This window comes from Liolophura sinensis, chromosome 7, assembly GCF_032854445.1.
Source record: "Liolophura sinensis isolate JHLJ2023 chromosome 7, CUHK_Ljap_v2, whole genome shotgun sequence".
Classification (NCBI taxonomy): domain Eukaryota; kingdom Metazoa; phylum Mollusca; class Polyplacophora; order Chitonida; family Chitonidae; genus Liolophura; species Liolophura sinensis.
The window spans coordinates 683,879-705,271 of record NC_088301.1 but is presented as its reverse complement, the minus strand read 5'-3'; the positions used below and the strand labels follow the sequence as shown (position 1 = coordinate 705,271).

Below are 21,393 nucleotides of genomic sequence, written 5' to 3'. Positions count from 1 at the left end.
CCACCACAAACTTTCGTAACTGATTAATTCCTACAACAACAACAACAACCATCATGAACTTCTTTTTCGACTTGTTCGACTCGTCGAACGATAAGAAACCGAAAAGAAAAGATGACAGCGAAAGAAAGTGTCGGTCGCTCCCAGAAATTGGACTACCAGGGGTGGCTTCAAAGGGTAAACAGTCCAATACAGTGCTATCCAACAGAGGCCATATATTTGGAAGTAGAAAATATGACCTTAGGGTGTGTAAGAGAATTCGACAGGAACGACTGAGGCGGGAGATGACCCGCTTGTTTGCCTGGGACGGTAAGTTAACGGAGTGGTGACGTGATGGACCCATGTTAAAACTTAACTGGTGGAGGTAAATTAAAAATACTTCATAAGGTAGGCATAAACAATAGCTACAAAGTAGAAAATCCTTATCTGCAATATTTAGAACAGCTGCCCGGCTCTCTCGAGTCAGAGTAAATACGCTATATAACAGTCTGAATAGCACGTTGTACATGTTGCCATGGGTAACCAAGACAACCCGCCGAAATTTGTAATACTGAGGTTTCCGGATGTGATGATAGATACATGCGGCTTTGCTTGTTGGAGAATATGATTCGTAAATAGTTCTCATTATAGACTGCATGTTGTTGTTACCTTGGTTACGCTAGCCGTATATTTGATTTACATCTGAGTTTGCAAAGTTGATGATGCACACATACATACATGTACAGTAAGAATTTACCAATAAATTCTTACATATAGTACAGATGCAGAGAGTTGATCCGCCGTCAGACCGATATACCAGACAGGCGTTTGTTGTCCCCACTTGTCCAGTGATGAAGTCCATTAAGTGGATATGCAGTTTGGTGGATTTGACTTAATTGTTTATCTCTCGTATCAGCAGATCTATATAGATTAACTTCACAGATTAACAGAAATAAACCTTTCTGGGATGCAGGCTGGAACTCTTGTTGGAGGCACTACGGCTGCGCAGCTGTACTATGTAGATCATTACATGTATATGTTAAGTCCACAATGGGAGAAAATGGTTCTCATTTTACGGTAACCCGAAGGTTGTTGCTCTCCACCTTCATATCGCGTTCTGTTCTCTGTTATTCGACATAAGCATCAGCCAACCAAACCATCTGTGTGTTCAGGCTTATTACCTTCTATGTGGGATAACTTGGCCTAACCCTCTATATCGCCACATGCCCCCCTCCCCCCTCCCCAGCAATGAACTAAAATCGTCAAGCTGTCAGATACTTGTTTGTATATCCGGGCTTTTCACCTACAACACCTTACACCTACCTTACACCTACCTTAGATGTATGCCTATTTTTCTATACCAGCTATAGGCTTACAAACTAAAATTAGAATTTAATAAGCAGCCTGCGCATGGTCGTGGGTTTCCCCGGGGCTCTGCCCAGTTTCCTCTCATAATGCTGGCCGCCGTCGTATAAGTGAAATATTCTTGAGTACGGCGTAAAACACCAATCAAATAAATAAATAAATAGAATTTTATATAGACTGACTCAGACCTCATTTTCCCTGTTGACTTCAATTATTACTGGTATAACCCGGCTCGTGCCTGAACAATACAGACTGCGCTACTCAGCTATTTTTGAATAAATTGTCCCATATGTGTGTCATAGGATACAGTGAAGTACGAAGCTGTCCCGCGACGCTGTTGGCAGATGGACGACTGCAGCGAATGTAATGGGCTGTTATTGACTGATTTACTCTGTGTTAGCAGGTTTGATGACGTCACTGATCTGACATTTGGGCCCACCTTACACCTCGTTGTTTCTATTTGACATAAAACGGGTTAATGACCCCCGCAAATTTTTTTTACTGCATGTGACAAGCTGTTTGCTTTCTGAGAGCTCTGTTGACGACAACAGAAAACGTCCAGCATCCATGTGTAAGTCACAAAAATCTGACGAAAAAAGCTTGTGACAGATGAACATGTTCACCGTGACAAAATGCTATTAGGTGACAGTAGAGACAATATATGAGTATGATTGACAATGTCTTTCCTTTGAATTGAACATTTTCCGTCTGCAGTTTGATCACGAAATGTTTTGCCTGCTAAATCATAACGCCCTCTATTCTGTTGTTGTTGTTTTTTTAAACAGAGATGAAAGTCAAAACTGACCAGCTGTTCCTTAGTGATATAAACAGTTTACCCATGAAACAGTGTGACGTTAACAAAAAGAAAACAAAGCACTGCGACAGATCATAACAGAAAGAAAATACGAAAACCATACGTTAAAACTTGATAGATTAAAACACCTGTGGAATGATGGAATTTGACAGAATGGATTTTTGCACTGATATGTACTTGCCGTTGTTCACAAGTATCTATTCTTCACATTTTTTGTGTGTTGATGTAAAATATTTCAGACGCTGCTGGTTTTGGTTGTCTATAAATGGACATTGTAGGTTTTAACAATAGAGAACATGTTCGCGTAAATCGATGCTAACACAATTACAACAGCCGAAAGGCATTGAGTACTGGACACACTTTGTATTGTGAGGAAAGTTACAGTTATGACAGAATACTAGGAAGACATCAAAGGATCTGCCCAGCTCTTGTAATCTACCCTTACAGTATTAGGCCTACATACCTGACCGATATCTTCATGATTTCTTCAGTAAGAGGGGTACATGCAGAACCTTAGCATCGTTAGCCAGGCAGAGGTCACGGTCTGAAATGATGTAACAAATGTATAGTCCTATATACTGTGATTTTCTTACCACACTACATGTGGTCGTCATTTACGCATACCGAATACGTAAGAAACGTGATAACAAGAAAACATACCCAGTGCATAACAAATTATGCCCATGTAAATTCACATCTGAGGTTAGCTATGTACCCCAAACGACTTGATCTGTGCGAAAGACGTGGGGTGTACCGTGTTGCTTATCACCCGCCATAGTTCCGTTTTATTGAGGGTCGCATAATTACCCGGGCACGTGCTGTAAGCTACATGTAGGCCTACCTATCTCCCGGCGTCAGTGTTGTAGATCTACTACTCTGGCACAGTCAGTGTTGTGAACACTGTTCCCACACACTGGGTGCTGTTCTCCTCTTGGATAAAGGCCATCATTGCTCCATATTGCGTAAGAAACAAACATCGTGTTTATTTTTTTGATTTTTGTCTTGAGTCGCATTCAAGAATACTTCACCTTGACGACAGTTTGTATACATTTGTGAAGGGTGAATTGAGATGCATTGACTGCATTTAGAGAGACGCTTTAGTTCACTAAGCCAACGAGGGTCCGGAATTTCCACTAAAGAATGCAAATCATCAATGTTACTAAGCCAGAGAAGACTCCTGTTGTCTCGTTATGACGGTCTATTGCTCTGTAATTTCAAAAGGGATAAAAACTGATCGGATGTGTCTGCGTGAGTTTTTCAAACGTGGGAAAACGAAGACATACTAATAATGTCTAGTGCGCTACGCTTCAGTAAATGTAGAACAATACCTGACTTGTGCTAAACATACAAAAAAGTTACGAACTGTACGCCGAGGTTATACACGATGTATTGAATGGCTTTATTGTGATGAAGATGACATAATTCCATGATGTGTGACATGACCAGACGTCGTTCTTTGCTACTTTCCTACAGTTACACCTTGGGGCTATCATTCTGCATCTATTCGACACTGTATCCGTGGAGACTTGAGTGTTTTTTCATCAACATCACACGCAGTGTCAGTTTATATATAAATATCTCCTAATTATGCTAATTTGCAGTGACAGTCCTGCTTACATGGTAAATTATAGACACGCAGATATATTTGGATCATTACTTATCTTTCGAAGGACAACTGTCGCAGTTTGTAAGTTGTTTTTGTGTAAGGACGGTGTGTCGAAGTCGCCATGAAGAGGCGACTATGTTCTACAGTTCTTGAAAGGATCGCTTTAACGTTAATGTCCGTATGTATATACGTGTATATGCCGCATCGCCCTCAAATAGGTCTACTGATTATGATTTCTTTCTTTTTTTTTGGGGGGGGGGGTCAGGTAAATGCATGGTAAAGTACTTTTTGTAAAACACCTGTGCATTTTACGCACATTTCGTCTCTTACGCCGTTTCCCACAAGTTTTGTTAGCGTCTTCATTGGCCAGCATACTGTTAACGACGCAGCGTGTAACTTGCCGGCACATAAAAGAGAATTTAGGTATGGGCTACTCACTCAGTGATCCCCTTCTATTACATCCCAGTTCGCACGTATTTATGCGGATCTGTCGATGTAAAATTCTCATTTTGTTCTACACTATTGCCATTTTGTGTCTACAACTGTCTCATCATCTTTCACAAGAATCGAACTGCCGTAGCACGACTGGATATATACATACGTGACGTAATCCCAGACTGAACTTCATTGTACTGCCCATAAATATTAACACGCAGAGTTTGAGCGCTCCTTACATTTAGTTCAAATTCTGCGTGCATATGTGTTCCTTGGTATTAAATTATTACAGCTGACTTCGTGTATTGGCAGTAATTTCGCGCATTGAAAACAATTGAAACCCTGACTGATTTTTTGGGTGTATCCGTTTGATATTTTCTGTTATAGTCTATGTTCTCTGTTATAGTCTACGTTCTCTGTGTCACTATGAAGCTTATACTTACACGCAAACCACTATTAATAGCTCTGTACGTTTTATTGTCTCCCAGCCTGCTGATCTCTCCAACCCCTACGGATCTCTAGATATAGGCGCTTCCCTCGCTGCACGCATGGCCTGATACATGTGTATGTTACACAGGTAACATAAACATGTTTTAAATCGGCTACATCTTTGTAGTTTATGTTGGCCAGGTGACACATACTGTCGTCTACATCTTTATAGTGTATGTTGGCCAGGTAACACATACTTTCGTCTACATCTTTATAGTGTATGTTGGACAGGTAAGACATACCGTCGTCTACATCTTTATAGGGTATGTTGGACAAGTAACACATACCGTCGTCTACATCTTTGTAGTTTATGTTGGTCAGGTAACACATACCGCCATCTACATCTTTATAGTGTATGTTTGCCAGGTAATAAATACCGTCGTCTACAACTTTGTAGTGTATGTTGAACGGCTGACACATACCGTCGTCTACATATTTGTAGTGTATGTTGAACAGGTAGGACATACCGCCATCTACATCGTTATAGGGTATGTTGGACAAGTAACACATACCGTCGTCTACATCTTTATAGTGTATGTTGAACGGCTGACACATACCATCGTCTACATATTTGTAGTGTATGTAGTGTATGTCGAACAGGTAACACATACCGCCATCTACATATTTGTAGTGTATGTTGGCCAGGTAACACATACCGTCATCTACATATTTGTAGCGTATGCTGAACGGCTGACAGATACCGTCGTCTACATATTTGCAGTGTATGTTGAACAGGTTACACATACGGTCGTCTACATCTTTGTAGTATATGTTGAACGGCAGACACACACCGTCGTCTACATATTTGTAGTGTATGTTGAACAGGTTACACATACGGTCGTCTACATCTTTGTAGTATATGTTGAACGGCAGACACACACCGTCGTCTACATATTTGCAGTGTATGTTGAACAGGTTACACATACGGTCGTCTACATCTTTGTAGTATATGTTGAACGGCTGACACATACCGTCGTCTACATATTTGTAGTGTATGTTGAACAGGTAACACATACCGTCATCTACATATTTGTAGTGTATGTTGGCCAGGTAACACATACCGTCGTCTACATATTTGTAGCGTATGTTGAACGGCTGACACATACCGTCGTCTACATATTTGTAGTGTATGTTGGCCAGGTAACACATACCGTCGTCTACATATTTGTAGTGTATGTTGGCCAGGTAACACATACCGTCGTCTACATATTTGTAGTGTATGTAGTGTATGTTGAACAGGTAACACATACCGCCATCTACATATTTGTAGTGTATGTTGGCCAGGTAACACATACCGTCATCTACATATTTGTAGTGTATGTTGGCCAGGTAACACATACCGTCGTCTACATATTTGTAGTGTATGTTGAATGGCTGACACATACCGTCGTCTACATATTTGTAGTGTATGTAGTGTATGTTGAACAGGTAACACACACCGCCATCTACATATTTGTAGTGTATGTTGACCAGGTAACACATACCGTCGTCTACATATTTGTAGCGTATGTTGAACGGCTGACACATACCGTCGTCTACATATTTGTAGTGTATGTTGAACAGGTAACACATACCGTCATCTACATATTTGTAGTGTATGTTGGCCAGGTAACACATACCGTCGTCTACATATTTGTAGTGTATGTTGGCCAGGTAACACATACCGTCGTCTACATCTTTGTAGTGTATGTTGAACAGGTAACACATACCGTCGTCTACATCTTTATAGTGTATGTTGAACGGCTGACACATATCGTCGTCTACATATTTGTAGTGTGTATTGAACAGGTAACACATACCGTCGTCTACATCTTTGTAGTGTGTGTTGAACGGCTGACACATACCATCGTCTACATATTTGTAGTGTATGTAGTGTATGTTGAACAGGTAACACATACCGTCATCTACATATTTGTAGTGTATGTTGGCCAGGTAACACATACCGTCGTCTACATATTTGTAGTGTATGTTGAACAGCTAACACATACCGTCGTCTACATCTTTGTAGTGTATGTTGAACAGGTAACACATACCGTCGTCTACATATTTGTAGTGTATGTTGAACGGCTGACACATACCGTCGTCTACATATTTGTAGTGTATGTTGAACAGGTAACACATACCGTCGTCTGCATATTTGCAGTGTATGTTGAACAGGTAACACATACCGTCGTCTACATATTTGTAGTGTATGTTGAACGGCTGACACATACCGTCGTCTACATATTTGTAGTGTATGTTGAACAGGTAACACATACCGTCGTCTGCATATTTGCAGTGTATGTTGAACAGGTAACACATACAGTCGTCTACATATTTGTAGTGTATGTTGAACAGGTAACACATACCGTCGTCTGCATATTTGCAGTGTATGTTGAACAGGTAACACATACCGTCGTCTACATATTTGTTGTGTATGTTGAACGGCTGACACATACCGTCGTCTACATATTTGTAGTGTATGTTGAACAGGTAACACATACCGTCGTCTGCATCTTTGTTGGCTCAGCCAGCTGCGGTACAAAGGTGAGGACATTTTGTACGCGATTTTTGTCCAGGGTCTCCATCATTCGAGACATTCGAGCCAGAACATGAAAATAACAGTCCAGAAAGGCAGACGGCTATATATTTGTTATGTACTTCTCCCTTAAGGTCTATTTCCGAAGGCTTTCTGCGTGTATGTCCTGCTTGCTGGTTATTTTTATCTCACAATAAAGTTACATCCTTACACCATACAGCGCGCGCATGCGCTCCCTATAGCTGCTGGGTCAGGTGTATACCACATTGGTCCAGGCCGTATATATGGGGGCACCATGATAACCAGCTTTCTGTGTACATGTAAGCGTCTGAATCAGTTCAGACAGCCTGACCATCCTGTATATATGTATATGTATATCAAGAGGACGAATTTTTAACATCCGTAAAATGAACTTATTTTGAGCTGTTAATTATAGAATAAAAACCAATACGCATATCCAGAACACTGGATATTACTTCGACAAATTAGCTTTACGATCACATTTAAAATCTAGTAAAAATAATGTATATACAAGGGTGTGAATAAAATACAACTTGCCTTTATGATCGATGCAAGTTAACTATAGATGCCTTTTTGATGTCTAACATAAAAAACATTGTTGTTGTCTACAACGTAATTGTATCCCAACCGCGGTTTCGAACTTGATGTGTTTGATGTGTATCACATTTTAATAGATATATGACCATTCAGCGTGTATATACACTGGTATATATGTACAAAACAATGATTTTGTTCTTTGTGTCTATATCATATAAATAGCCCAACATGACCCATATATGATTTGTGAAGAGTTATGAATATATAGATATCGCTATAGGCCTGGTATATAACTGTCGAGGCTACCTTGTAAGTCCAAAATATTTTGACAATATAGGCCTACAATTATTGTCTATTTCCGTCCATGCGGTATTTTCAAGTCTAGATGTTTATGTCAACGCTCGTGTATAATTTACATATAGTCTTTGTACCATAATGTCTTTTAAAGACAGGTTAGCGGGTCTACTATAGGCTACAGGTGAATACTTTCACCTTGTCACGTGTAAATATACCTAGTTGGCGTATAAATCTGTATGTGTGCAAGTACTTCAAGGATTTCTTTCTTATGCAGTTCAGCTTTAGGCCTCGCGGTACTCTATACACACTCCACACAGCCCGGTATATATTTACTGTTTATTTTCGGACTATTTTCCTTTTTTTCTAAGACGCTCTGTGAGCTGTATATCTATTCAGGCGGCTGGTTTATTTGTAGATGCACTAACACTGTTGGCGCGTCCTCATTTGGCCGCTGAGCGTTCCAGTGTGAAAGTCGCACAGCTTTGTGTTTAAACAAGACCTCATGTCGTACACCACATTTAATATCTTTTGATATACACGGTCTAGATTTATTCTTAACTCTATATAGCAAGTTCTCGGCACGCAGATATAGTTACAACTAGGCCTAGGCCCTATACTTTTACAGTTAGATGGTTATAGTCAAAGTTGACCATGCGTGCCACTGACATTCATTTAACGCTTTTTCTTTTGTTTTGAATAATACCGGTTTTGTGTGGGATCCAATTAATAAGTGCAGTTTTAAATCAAAAATCAAGTCAGTTAAATTAAGCTACAATCCTGTTTGGGATTGCACTCACTATCTGTGCACATCAACTTTCATTAATTCATACCGTTTGCATGCGGGTAGTGACAGATTTTTTTTTTTTTTTCACCGTTTGGGTGGGCGGGATAATGTTCTTTGCATATCTCTACACATCTACTTTGACACAACAGTCGTTTATGTTTGGGCTGATAATGATAAGTTTGAAATTATTACCTGTATACGCTATAATGTACCACTGGTAAGCAATACCTTATACAGGGTCTACAAGCCTACTCACTGGAATCAGTATATACTGGTACCTAAGTATAGGCCTACGTTTATTACATAATTGAGAATCTATACATGGCATGTAAATTTAAGAATGCCATGCTCAATTTTTGTGATCGAGAGTCAAGAAAGTAGCACCATATATTTACGAATCAGCTAAAAGCATATTGCTTCAGAGATTTTCGAATCTAACGCTAGTCCGATTTCTGTAGTGCGCGTCCGTGACGTCATAACACGTCACGCGGTATCTTCAGTCTGCTGCTGATATTGCGGTGCCTGAAATTAATTTTCAACTTATTTTGTCGCAAACGGAGGAAAAAGATGGCTAAACGTCCACCCTTAAAGATTTCTAAGAAAGTTGTGAAGCCTGCTCCAGGAGAAAATGAACAAGAAAATGACACTCTGGACCAGCTTTGCAGCAAATATTTAGCTGACGGCAAGTTGCGCAAAACTTTTTGGATGAAATTCTTAGCATTTGCAACATACATGTATGCAACTTTCATTGTCTTGGCGGTTGCGTTGAATTTATGAACAATTGTTTTATTCGACACTTTGACTTTTTTTTTAAATAATAAATATATCAGTGTGATAAGTTTTAGTTCCGAGACCTGCGACTTAGTTCCAAGACCACGTGAAAGGTGCGGCACATTATCCTCCCTTTACTTAAGCGAGTGCAATAACAACTGAACTACAGTGCTATGGCCGGTCGGTCAAAATTTTGACGGCGTATCATTCAACATGAGCCTTTCATTTAACGACGGTCTTGAGTGCAAGTCGACATAAACATTTCGGTTATGTTGGGGTTATTTGCGAATTTTTTGCTCGTTTGGAATTGGATGTGCGTGTGTGGTGTTTAGGAGAGGAGTCCAACCAAAAAATGTGATGTTTGTTTCGGTTATGAAAAAGAAAGAAATAAATCTCCGGAGATGATATCATGTGAATTATTTTGCTATTCACACTCATGTCTTTCCTGGTTATGTTTATTCAGGACTGCATCTTTAACCCTTAACTGTTCGTCCCAGGCAACTGGCGTGAGGTGGTCAAATATTTATATAATACACGTTTATATCAAGGGAAGCAACTCGTCTCTTATCCAAATCCTTATTTCGCTGTTACGTTCGTCTTGTGCATGGTGCACAACCAGGGTGATTTAATTGCCAGAAGCCACCGGACTTGCTCGAATCACTTATTATTCGCCTGCGTGTACAATAAGCAAGTAAGCAAGACGGTGGAGAATGTAGTTTGAGAATGCGTACTCAGAAAGCTTTAGTCAACCTACACAGCCGCTCGCTCCCACTCTGCTGGCAAACATGTCTGCCAAATCTGTTCGCCTGCACTTAGGCTGCTTGACAGATTGAAGGGCAGCTCCGCGCAACAAAGTAGTTCGCGCTGACCTACATTTTCTAGACAGATAATTGGGTCTTTGCGTCATTTATAGTGTGTTGTCGACAATACCAGGCTATGTACGTTGTCTAGGAAGCAAATCTAGCGGCAAGGATACTTTCGTTGTGTGTAAGCCTACTGGACTCTTCGCATGAATTTAGCGTGGAGAAGAATATGCAAATGAGGTAGTGCCCTGCGAAGGAGGTATCAACTCAGTAAAAACAGGGCTTGGTTTTGTGGGATTAATTGTTCAGGCTTTACGTCACAGTAAGACAGAATATTGGCGTCTTCGGGTAGAGTAAGGCCATGGGAAATGCTGCAACGGCAAAAAGGGGCGACCCCGCCGAAAATGGTAGGTTGTTAGAGCATTTGTTGTCGGTATCGGTAGTGTGCTATTTTAGCCTGTGCTGGGTTTATTTCGCTTAAAGGCTCACAGTGTGTATACGACACGGCTTACGAGAGCTAACCGTGGAGTGCGAGCTCGTTATCTTCAGCTATTTCATATTTACTGTTAACTTCAGGAGTGCTTTATGACATGGGTCAGCTGCTTGACCCTGTGATAAACACGGGAGTAAAATCAGTAACGTCTCCCAGCACATCTGCTCTTCGTTTTTAAGGATGAAGTTGCCGGTTTCCTTTCAATATACATGTATTATAATGAGGATGTAACCAAGGTGACACCATGCGATTTTTTGCATCCAGTTTGTAATATATCATCATGGAATTGGGAAATGCTCTAAGATAGTGTTCTGGGACCTTTCGAAGACTTGCTTGCATAAAATAGTTTCCGGTCATAGGAGCTCTTATTGATAATGTGGTTGAGAATATGTATTCAGAGACCAGATTGAACGACAGGTAGATAAGAGCTCTTATGTTTCTGGAGCCATGTGATTCAGTCAATTTTGAAGGATGGTTGACCAACAAGAAAGTAAAACATTTACAGCTAACCCTCTATGAAAATGCATCAAACCGTTTTACTTCAGGTGCAAAGTATGTATGTGGAAGCGCGTATGGAAGTCGAATATTGCTGCAGTCGTTTATTCATTCATTACGGATGGTTAAAGACTGCATTGTAAGACAATTTGTAGTTACCAAGGATGATATATATAAACCAAGTATTTTATAAGACCGCATGGTTTCCAATGACAGTGCTTTGTTTGTCCATTTTTGTAATATGCTGGGATCAGATTTTGTGAAATGGTAGTCTGAACTGGTTGCAATAATACAGAGGTAAATCAGCATGAATATCAGTGTTATGTTAATTCATAATCCATGATGCGAAAGCCAGTTACATAGGGGATAGAAAATTGTGCACATCTGCCAATATGCAAACCTTATTTGCTGTAAGATATGACTTTTGGTGAAGTACTCATTATTCATGAGAATTATTTGTGTCTTAAATGTTTAGGTAGGTTTGTTGATGCTGAAGCCATCAAACTGGTCCTTCAAAGACTATTATCTCGTAATAACTAGCAAGATTGCCTTGTTGCACTTATCTCTTGCTAATTGGGCTGTGTTACACTAGAAATTTTGGTCACACTTCTCAGAGGCATAAATATCAACCAATGATCTAGGGAAAAAATTGAAAATCAAATATATTTTTTTTAAGGCATAAAACACCAATTGGATAAATAATTTTATATACATACGTGTGTATTGCATTCTCTTCCATTTGGTACTCTCATTCTAGTTGCAGTATTGAAGTTTTATTTGATGATTTTGCCGGTTGGGGATAACAGATTGTAGGGAAGGCATGTTACTTAATGCAGGATGATAGTTTTACCTCTTGATTGTTATTTATTTTGAGACTTATATACCAAGGCATCTCAACATAAAAATTCATTAAATACTTTGTGGACATACATCAAAGGAAGTTTTTTCTTCTAATATTAGTTATTAGATATCGTGAGTTAAGTGTAAAGTGACAAACATTCTCGCAGCCTGTTTCCCCTAGCTTCCAACTTCCTGTGGCTCACACATGATTTCTTCAGAACTGGAATAGGGCTAATTCTTATGATGTAAAGTAGCTATGAAGAGGAAACTTTGTGCATGTTTCATTATGCACAGAAGTGAGTTGTATCATTCAGAACATTTATAACGCAGGTGAAATTATCCTCTTCAGTTTTATGAAACCTCATTTTAACCACCTCATGTTCATACTTGTATTAAGTGTTAGATCACATGAAAACTAGAGACTGGCCAGGCCTTTCTTTGATAATGTTGGATACCTGTTCATTCTACGCTCTGTGAGCCATTTTGTCATAGCACTATATAGCGTACAGCATGCATATGATTATGTGAATTAGTGCAAAACGTACAATGTTTATTCAGGAAACACAGTTATCTTTCATCAGCATACACAGACATGTACCTGAAGAAATTCTGCAGATTCAGAGATCAATTTGGCAGAACTCACACCACTACTGTAGTTAATACCTGTCTCTAACTTTTTTTTTTCTGTAATTTATTCTTATTCTTTATTCTCTTACAGTCAAAGAGTTTCTGGCAAAGGCTAAAGATGAATTTCAGCAGAAATGGGATCACCCATCACAGGTATGGTTTGAAGAATGTTTTGTCTTCTTCAAGTTGTTAGTATCGTAAGTAAATAAGTGACATTTGTAAGAAATACTCAGACCGTAGTGTCTGAGATCGTAGTTGGGATAAATAAATGGAGTCATTGCATTTGAATCATTTGTTTGCTAGTTAATGCCATACTTAAGAATTGTTCATTTAGACAGTGAGGTCAGTTCTATGTTTAGAAGAAACAGGAGATCCAGGGTGAACCACCAACCCGTGGCAAGTTATCAACAAACTTTCCCACATAATCTTTGGAAGACAAGTGTTCTTTGATGAATGTTAAACTGTACAAACAAGCGTTGTTGACTACCTGGTATCGCCATGGCCCTACAAAGAATATTTATGATGGATTATAACATGTGGTGTCTGAAACAGTTGGGTTGTTAGATAATGTTTTAAACTGGTGTAAACCCCAATTTTATAGTCAGATCAACTAAACACATTTTGCTTGTGCATTACATGATGATGAGGCAAGACGTCTAACAGGAAAAAAAGAGATGTGTCCAGAAGGTTCATCAGGTTGTTATTTTCTTTCAGAACACAGCCTGTCTTGATGACTTTGACAGGATAAAGACTTTGGGTACTGGGTCCTTTGGTCGGGTCATGTTGGTACAACATAAAACTTCCAAAGAATACTATGCTATGAAAATTCTTGATAAGCAGAAGGTAAGACAGTTCACTTGGGCTCAGTAGGATAGCAGACTACCATATGTACATACATATTATATACTATATTATTGTTAAGAATCCTCATTAGTAATTTGACTGGTTATGTACCAATTCTGATATTATACATGAAAAGTGTTGGAAAGAAAATTATGAAATAGCCCGTGCCTCAAACCCACATGTCAAATTCATGCATTCTGCTGTTATAGCTTGCAAAATGTTATACAAGAACAGTTCAGTGTATTTGTGGTGTTACCCTATTTTTTCAGCCTTTCCAGATGTTTATCTGGTGGTGTATTATGCATATTCTGATGGCATTTCTCTCTGCCAGGACTAAAACATTTATATTTTGTCTGAAGCCATCAAGTTGGCAAAACCACCAAACATAGGTTATTGCCACAGTCAAAAGGTTAAAGTTGGATAAATTGCGTGTAAATTTGCCATTTAACATGCAAAAAGGTTGAAGAAATAGGGTAGTTCACCATAGCGGTGGCTAAATGAACAAGTTTCATGTGTGGGAGGAAGATTCTATATTTGGCTCTAAATCTGAGCTGTCGTCAAGTTAATTGGGTGAAAATAGTGTGATTACAGCTGTTTTCTGAGGATTAAGTATACATTGGTAAAGCCATAAATCATATTTTTGTACATTCTGTGTAGGTGGTGAAGTTGAAGCAAGTAGAACACACATTAAATGAGAAGAGGATATTACAAGCAATTACCTTCCCATTTCTTGTTAGTTTAGAATATCATTACAAGGTGAGTTTTTATTTATGCGTATTTGTCTGTTCTCTGTTTTTTTTTTTCTTTTTGTCTTAGACTTATGTGGAAAACTGTGAATTTGAATTTGCAATTTGCTCTTTCCTTGCATTTTAATTTTTTGGGAGATGTATGAATGTTTGGAAGATTTGAACTGTTGGTGGAAACTTAAGACCACACTTGTAACATGCTGTACATATTACTGTACATGACATTTGTATGACGTTGAAACTAGGATTTAATACACTGTTCATTATGTTTGTCAGACTAAACTGATCATTGTTCTGACACTGTGTTTTCTTTTTATGCAGGATAATTCCAATTTGTATATGGTCTTAGAATTTGTGACAGGGGGTGAAATGTTCTCACATCTCAGGAGGATAGGAAGGTTTAGGTGAGTGACACATTGCTGTCATAAAATTTCTATGTTAAAGTGACATGATTGCCCAAAATAAGAGTGCGAAGTGCTAATGAAGTTTTAAAGTTCATTCATAAACTAAATCACTCACGTTAAAATAAAAAATATTCATTGAGTATGTAGCTTGTACGAGCCTGGAGAAATCCTGCCATTGTTCGAATTCAACGCAAAAGCACGAAAGCAAAGGTGCGAAGAACATGCACAGAGTTCGAAAAGTTCCCTCTGATGCCAACATTTGGTCAGTTTAATAATTCGGATAATTTTGAATATTGATGCACATAGGTACATGGAGAATACAGCAGCTTAAACGGCATTGGGAAAAGGTTATGAATAATCTTCTCATTAAAGTAAGAGTCAGAAATGTGTTTAAGTTTAACACCCCCTACAACAACATTTGCACCCACCTTCAAGCAGTAGTTTTGCGACATCTTTATGCTTAGTGAGAGCCTTTTCTATCTTCAGTGTACTCCATCGTTCAAAATGACAATCAGTGACAACTCTAGACTTGCTTATCAACCTGGCAAGCTCTTTTTTTTTTTTACACCTCTTTTTGCCCGATTCTGTCATGAGTAAGCCGTAAGTCCTTTTACGCATATAATCGGGTATGGTTGTTTATATAGGAAGTTTACGGAGCGCTTTGCGCATGCTCCATGTACACTGAGTTTACAGCTCCTCATTTAAATATTCTGGCAGAATTTTCAGGGTTTTTTTGTTAGTTTTAAACATTCACTCAACGTACAATGCTGGAGGTGGGATTAACGAAAAGCTTTGGAGTTTTACTTCCTGAGAAAATACACGATACTCATTCTGTAATGAGGTAAAAATGTGTAATATTTGGGCGACCATGTCACTTGAAGAAAATCCGTTATGAATGTATTGCATGAGTTAAGTTCAGGGTGGTCTAAACAGCAGCGTGGATGTATTTTATAATGAAGGACATGACCCTGTGCTGTGGAAAATGTTCCTTGTCATGACAATATCAGTTTGTTTTCATGATAAATCAGGACAACCATACACGAGAAGTGAAAGTGTATAGCTTTGACACCTGAGGCTATTGCTAACTGGAAGTTGTACCCCATGGGCTGTGAATTTTTCGTGTTCAAGAGCTTGGAAATACCACTTTTCTGGACAAACGTCATTTTTTGGAGTTGTGTTGTTAGAAATAAGACCATTGGAGCAATTTGCTTGTTTGGTCATCATTCAGCAGGAAAAGTCTCATGTGGCAGAATGGCAGCCAGCTAGGGGATAACAACAGCTACAAATGTAGCAGAGTGTCTGACAAGCGGGACAGTGGAGAGACTGGTGGATTATAGCCAGCTTCCAAGGATCAATACCTACATGTATGCCATAGGCAACTGCAATCTTTACCATGGTTAACACCAACCCCATAGCCACATATTATAACTATTTGCTATTGTCATCAGAGTGGACATGCATAAATGACTGTCTCTGCCAGTGAGTGAATGTGCAAGTTAATGCCCCATGTGCAAGTCTAGCCTACGTGAATAAGGCAATGTGGATTCCTGTTCAACCCCTCCACCATGGCATCTCCTGAATTGTATGGCTGATTTGGAAGTGGCAGTGTTAATAAATGGGACTATGTCTCAGCTTGTGTTAGCACCGTTCCTGAAATGACACACTCCAGGCTGTGTTACAGGGAATTGTACCATCTGGAGCATTGGCGGGACTTTCCCACAGTAAAACGGCAGCAAATCAATATTGAGAATGGAGAGTTCCTGGGTTCTCACCTTAAACATGCAGCTGGTTTAACTTGTAACATGTAATTTCTACTGCTCCTAGAATACACACTAACAGATCTGTGTGGCTTTACCCTGACCAGGAAGAGTTTCTGTTGCTGAGAGCCATGCAGTATTATTATTATTTATGTAACGTGTGTAACACGGCCTGTTTTTTCTACAGTTACAAGATATGCATTCACACATAATTATAAAAATTCTTACCTTGAAATGTAAACCGTTCAGGCATTACATCAGATGTCTTGATTTTTGTTTTTTTGATAAAAAAAAATGACCAAGAAACGTATAATTTATTTATGAAATTATCCCATTCAAATTCTGGATTTATTAGTTGATATTAGCATTATGTATAAAATGCAAGTAGTCACCTCATCAGTGTGTCACATGGTAGATTATTGTATGGGAAGCTAATGCACTTTACCACAGACAATGTTAGGCTAACAGAATTCATCGTCGTTTGTTCAGTTTGGAAAACCTTTGATTTTTGTGGTAAGAAATTGTTTAAGATACCTTGCATTTTCTCTACCATTGCCCACCACAGTTAAGGCTATGAGATAAGTTATGTGGGCTGTATTAATGCCTTGCCTTACTGCTGTCTTAGTTCAGGGGTTGATTTTGGATGGAGGTCTGTAAATACAATTTCTGTTTATTCAGGAAAGAAAAGCAAAATTTAAATGAAAAAGGACATTATGATTATTAAAAAGAAACAAACTATGAGGAAGTCAACCCCTGTATATACATATATGTATATTAGAATTATCTGGTAATGTTTTTAGGCTATTCATGAACTGTTTTGGTTGACACTGAATATTAACCCTTTCTCTCCCCAGTGAGCCACATTCCCGGTTTTATGCAGCCCAAATAGTATTGGCATTTGAGTATCTTCATTTCTTGGATCTCATTTACCGAGATCTTAAACCTGAGAATTTACTTATAGACTCACAAGGTTACCTTAAAGTAAGTAAGCTAGTTCTTTTGTGTGACCTTCACATTGTCCTATTAATTGTTTGTTAGAACGACTTCCTCTAGCTGTACTCGTTTTTGTCCCAAGTCTTCAGTTTTTCATTATTGTCTTGTGTTTTCTCCTCCGCAGTGAGCCGCATTCCAGATTTTACGCAGCACAAATTGTCTTGGTCCTCGAATATTTGCACCATTTGGATATTATGTACAGAGATTTAAAACCCGAGAATTTGCTCGTTGATTCGGTGGGCTATCTCAAGGTATGATCTGGTCAATGCAGAGCAGAGTGGCATTGCAGTGGAGTGAGGAGCTATCCTTTATCCAGGCAGTGCCTGGGATGTGCTTCCAGTGGTGATGGGGCTTTGAGATTCAACCAATTATCCTTACTTTCTGTTTGCTTGCATTGTACCCAAACTGCACCATTTCTTTGCTTGCCTTGCCTGTCTTTATATAAAAGATATCTGGTGACAATCAGTCTTTGAGTGAAAACCTTTAACTCTTTTGTGATGTGGACATGAAATGTTGTGTAAAATAGTTTTGTAGCCTGGATGATAAAAGCTCTCCAATTGTAAACATGGCCTCAGGATACTTGTACATGAAGTTTTCCATATGGATATGGAGTTTAGAGTGTTGCTTTTACTGATTATATCCTTGTACAGTGTCTGTAATAGATCTACATATACATAGGCAAACTCATTACATCATTAAATCTCGCTTGGTTTGAAGCTTGATCTGCTTGCCAACCTGCCATGGCCTATTAAACTCTGTAAGCATGTATAACCTGTGAACTTTGTAATCCGCTGTTTGGACCTGTATATTCTATATCTCCTGTTCTTATCCTACAAACATTTGACTGGAATTCTGTGTATGTACACTACTGGTGGGATTGGTTTGGATGTAGAAGGGATGTGGCTGTTTTTCTGCCATACAGAACTTGCTGTCATTCTCACATATTCATGTACATGTTTTTTCCACAAATGGTTAGCACATATAATTCACATTGCCAATTTAGTGTAATTCAATCATATTCTGAAGACATTATTCTGTGTTGAAAGACAAAATTGTATTTTTTTGTGAAGCCCTGGAACTGGCTAATCCAACCAATGTAGTTTTGTCTCCCAAAATCAAATTAAAACTGTCTATAAATTGCTCTAAAAGTAGCTCTTTCATATGTGAAAAGGTTGAGGAATTTGGGGTCCTCATTTTTGTGAGGTAGAAAAAATAATTTTCCTAGTCGTACAGCAATGCTTTATTTTTATATTATTTTTTTTTCTACTGAAAATTAGATTTTTAAGACCCTTTTTGACCACATTATTTGCAAAATTACCCACTTGTATTTGAAATATAGTCGTGGCTCTTTAGATAAAGGAAATATGCCGGAATCATGTTGCAGACTTCCTTTAAAATACACAAAGTAACCCTATATGAAACAGTAATGTATAAATAAATAAATAAATTATAAGCGTAACATTGTCAAGATTTGTAATATTTTGCTCTGGATTTATCTTACTTTCTCTAACTGTAACTGTAATACTAAACAATAAGGTATAAGAAGAAGTTAGGTGAAATGAGCCAGCGTGACAGAAGTAACTGAAAGTTTCTGCCTGTCAATACACTGAAATCCAATCAAAGCTCTGAGTTATTACTATACAATGACTGTGTAACAAAAAGTGAACTGTCCTTGGAACACATGGACATATTGTACTGCATGCACCCCTCAGGGGAGCATGTGTTTGCCTGCAATTTTCTATTACATTTTCCTCAAAAGAATAGGATATATTTATATACACATACATTTTTCATAAAGAAATTTAATAAAAAAATTGTCAAACTTTTTTCTGACCTTATGGTTACCATGATGAGAAAGTGGCTAGAAAAAAGCCCTGCTTTTTTAAAATATCTGGAAAGGCCATGCCTATACTTTGGCTCTAGGTCTTTGCTACGTGTTTCGTCTGGGATGCAGTGATCTTACTGCTAACTTCAGAATGTCTCATTAGCCAGTGTTTGGAAATATGGAGAAAATAAACTTTGATTTAAATAATTAGAGTGGTGAACAAGGTTCTTGTACAGTAAATCCTGTCCAGGCTGGTAAAATGATGGCTGGTGCACTAACTCACCTTGCACAATTTGATGTTGTTCTTTGAACTTGTTTCTGTCGGCTAATATAGTCACAGAGCAGATTAACTGTGAGTAACTTAGAATGAGTTGATATTGTGTTTGATGTCCCATTAACTCTGCACCTGATGGACAGTTCTGTTCTAACTGATGGTGTAGGTGTGGCATATGTGTAAGGTAGATCTGAGAGAATCTCGAAGCCCTCCCACATGCTCAGCTATACCTTGACCAACCTGGCCTAAGATCTACGTGAATCCTGCATATCCTGCTGAGGGGGACAGTTTAATTCTTCTGTTGTGCGTGTGGTGTTTCTTTTTGTCTGTTTTTGATTTTTTGGGGAGATTTATCTTTCATCTCTGCCACATTTCTTTTCAGGTTATGGTGATTTATGACCTTGTAACATTTCTAGCATCTTATTTTCTCAACCTTTTTCACACAAAATCAATTTTTTTTTTGAAAGTACTTTTGTTATACCATCATCCGTGCGCTGTGTACCAAAATATTCCGTAATACAAAAACACATACAAAAGAGTTGAGAAAATAGAGCACTGGTACACCTACTTATGTATTTTCAGCACTGTTAGACTTTTGCGATCCGTTTCATTGAAAATTTATTCCTCTCTTGTTCTGTTTCCTCCTATAATATGCTTGTCAGTTAAAATCGTAACACTTGACTAGTAATTAATATGTTCTGTTTTCATGACATCTCTATAACATATCATTATGGTAAACAACAATGACAATGTGGCACTTTTCATGACGTATGCACTGGAGCACGTAGAATAAATTCTCTGAATTTGCGTATTAGTAGAAACACCTAAAATTGCAATCCCATGTGACACTGAAGATTTCAGTAGCAAAAAATGAAAGTTTGCACTTAAAGGTGTTTCGATATTCCTGTAAAATGCGAACTCTTTGTTTCACTTATGGGATAACATCTATCTGAATCCAGACAATACTCTCATGGTAATTTAGACTACCTTTGTAACTCTTGCCCAAGATGTAAAGTCTACTCATGCAAAGTAGTGTAAGAAGAGGTGAAATATGACTATGGCTGTGAATTTATTTCTGTTTTCATTGACCATGTTTATAAATTCTCTCCCCGAAAGCATACAAAAACTAGCTGAAAAGTAAGCTGATCTTAAAACTGAAGATTGACTTTAGTAATGTAAACGTTGTAAAAGCACTTGTTTGGCATGGTATTACTTGTAGTTTTCTTTGGTGGTAATGTTTCTGTATGAGAATGATGATGAATACTTGTATTTGCATGATCTGTTTACATGCAGGTTGTTTAACTTTGACAGCATCATATGTGTAGTGTGACATTATCACCCAGTTCTGCTCATACACTATGTAGATAGTTGTCATTGCTACATGGCCATTCCCTTTTTCCTCTAGGTGACAGATTTTGGGTTTGCTAAACGTGTGAAAGGCAGGACTTGGACACTGTGTGGAACTCCAGAGTACTTAGCTCCTGAAATCATCCTCAGCAAGGTCAGTTTTCTTTCTCTGTACTCTCTTGCAGAAGATGCACTGTTTTTGACCACATTTAAACATGGATTGATTTTAAGGACAGTGGCCCCTGGACAGTGGTTATTAGAATAATAATACTTTTATTTACGGATGGTTACATATAGCAAGGTCAGTTTTCTTTCTCTGTACTCTCTTGCAGA

General features: G+C 38.5%; 1 protein-coding gene across 6 annotated transcripts in view; it reads left to right on the top strand.

Annotated features, from left to right (window-relative positions):
• The window catches only part of LOC135469638 (cAMP-dependent protein kinase catalytic subunit 1), a 106,773-nt gene that overhangs the window by 77,262 nt on the left and 8,118 nt on the right, over positions 1-21,393 (top strand). For 2 of the 6 annotated variants that reach the window (XM_064748165.1, XM_064748171.1), the window contains exons 2-7: positions 12,963-13,024; positions 13,586-13,714; positions 14,372-14,470; positions 14,782-14,864; positions 17,476-17,602; positions 21,119-21,214. In XM_064748165.1, coding sequence (XP_064604235.1) covers positions 12,963-13,024; positions 13,586-13,714; positions 14,372-14,470; positions 14,782-14,864; positions 17,476-17,602; positions 21,119-21,214 — 596 coding nt within the window. Of the gene's footprint in view, positions 1-9,346; positions 9,525-10,486; positions 10,824-12,962; positions 13,025-13,585; positions 13,715-14,371; positions 14,471-14,781; positions 14,865-17,475; positions 17,603-17,738; positions 17,866-21,118; positions 21,215-21,393 lie in introns of those variants that run through there. The other 4 variants (XM_064748167.1, XM_064748170.1, XM_064748168.1 and 1 more) reach the window with 4 other exon arrangements.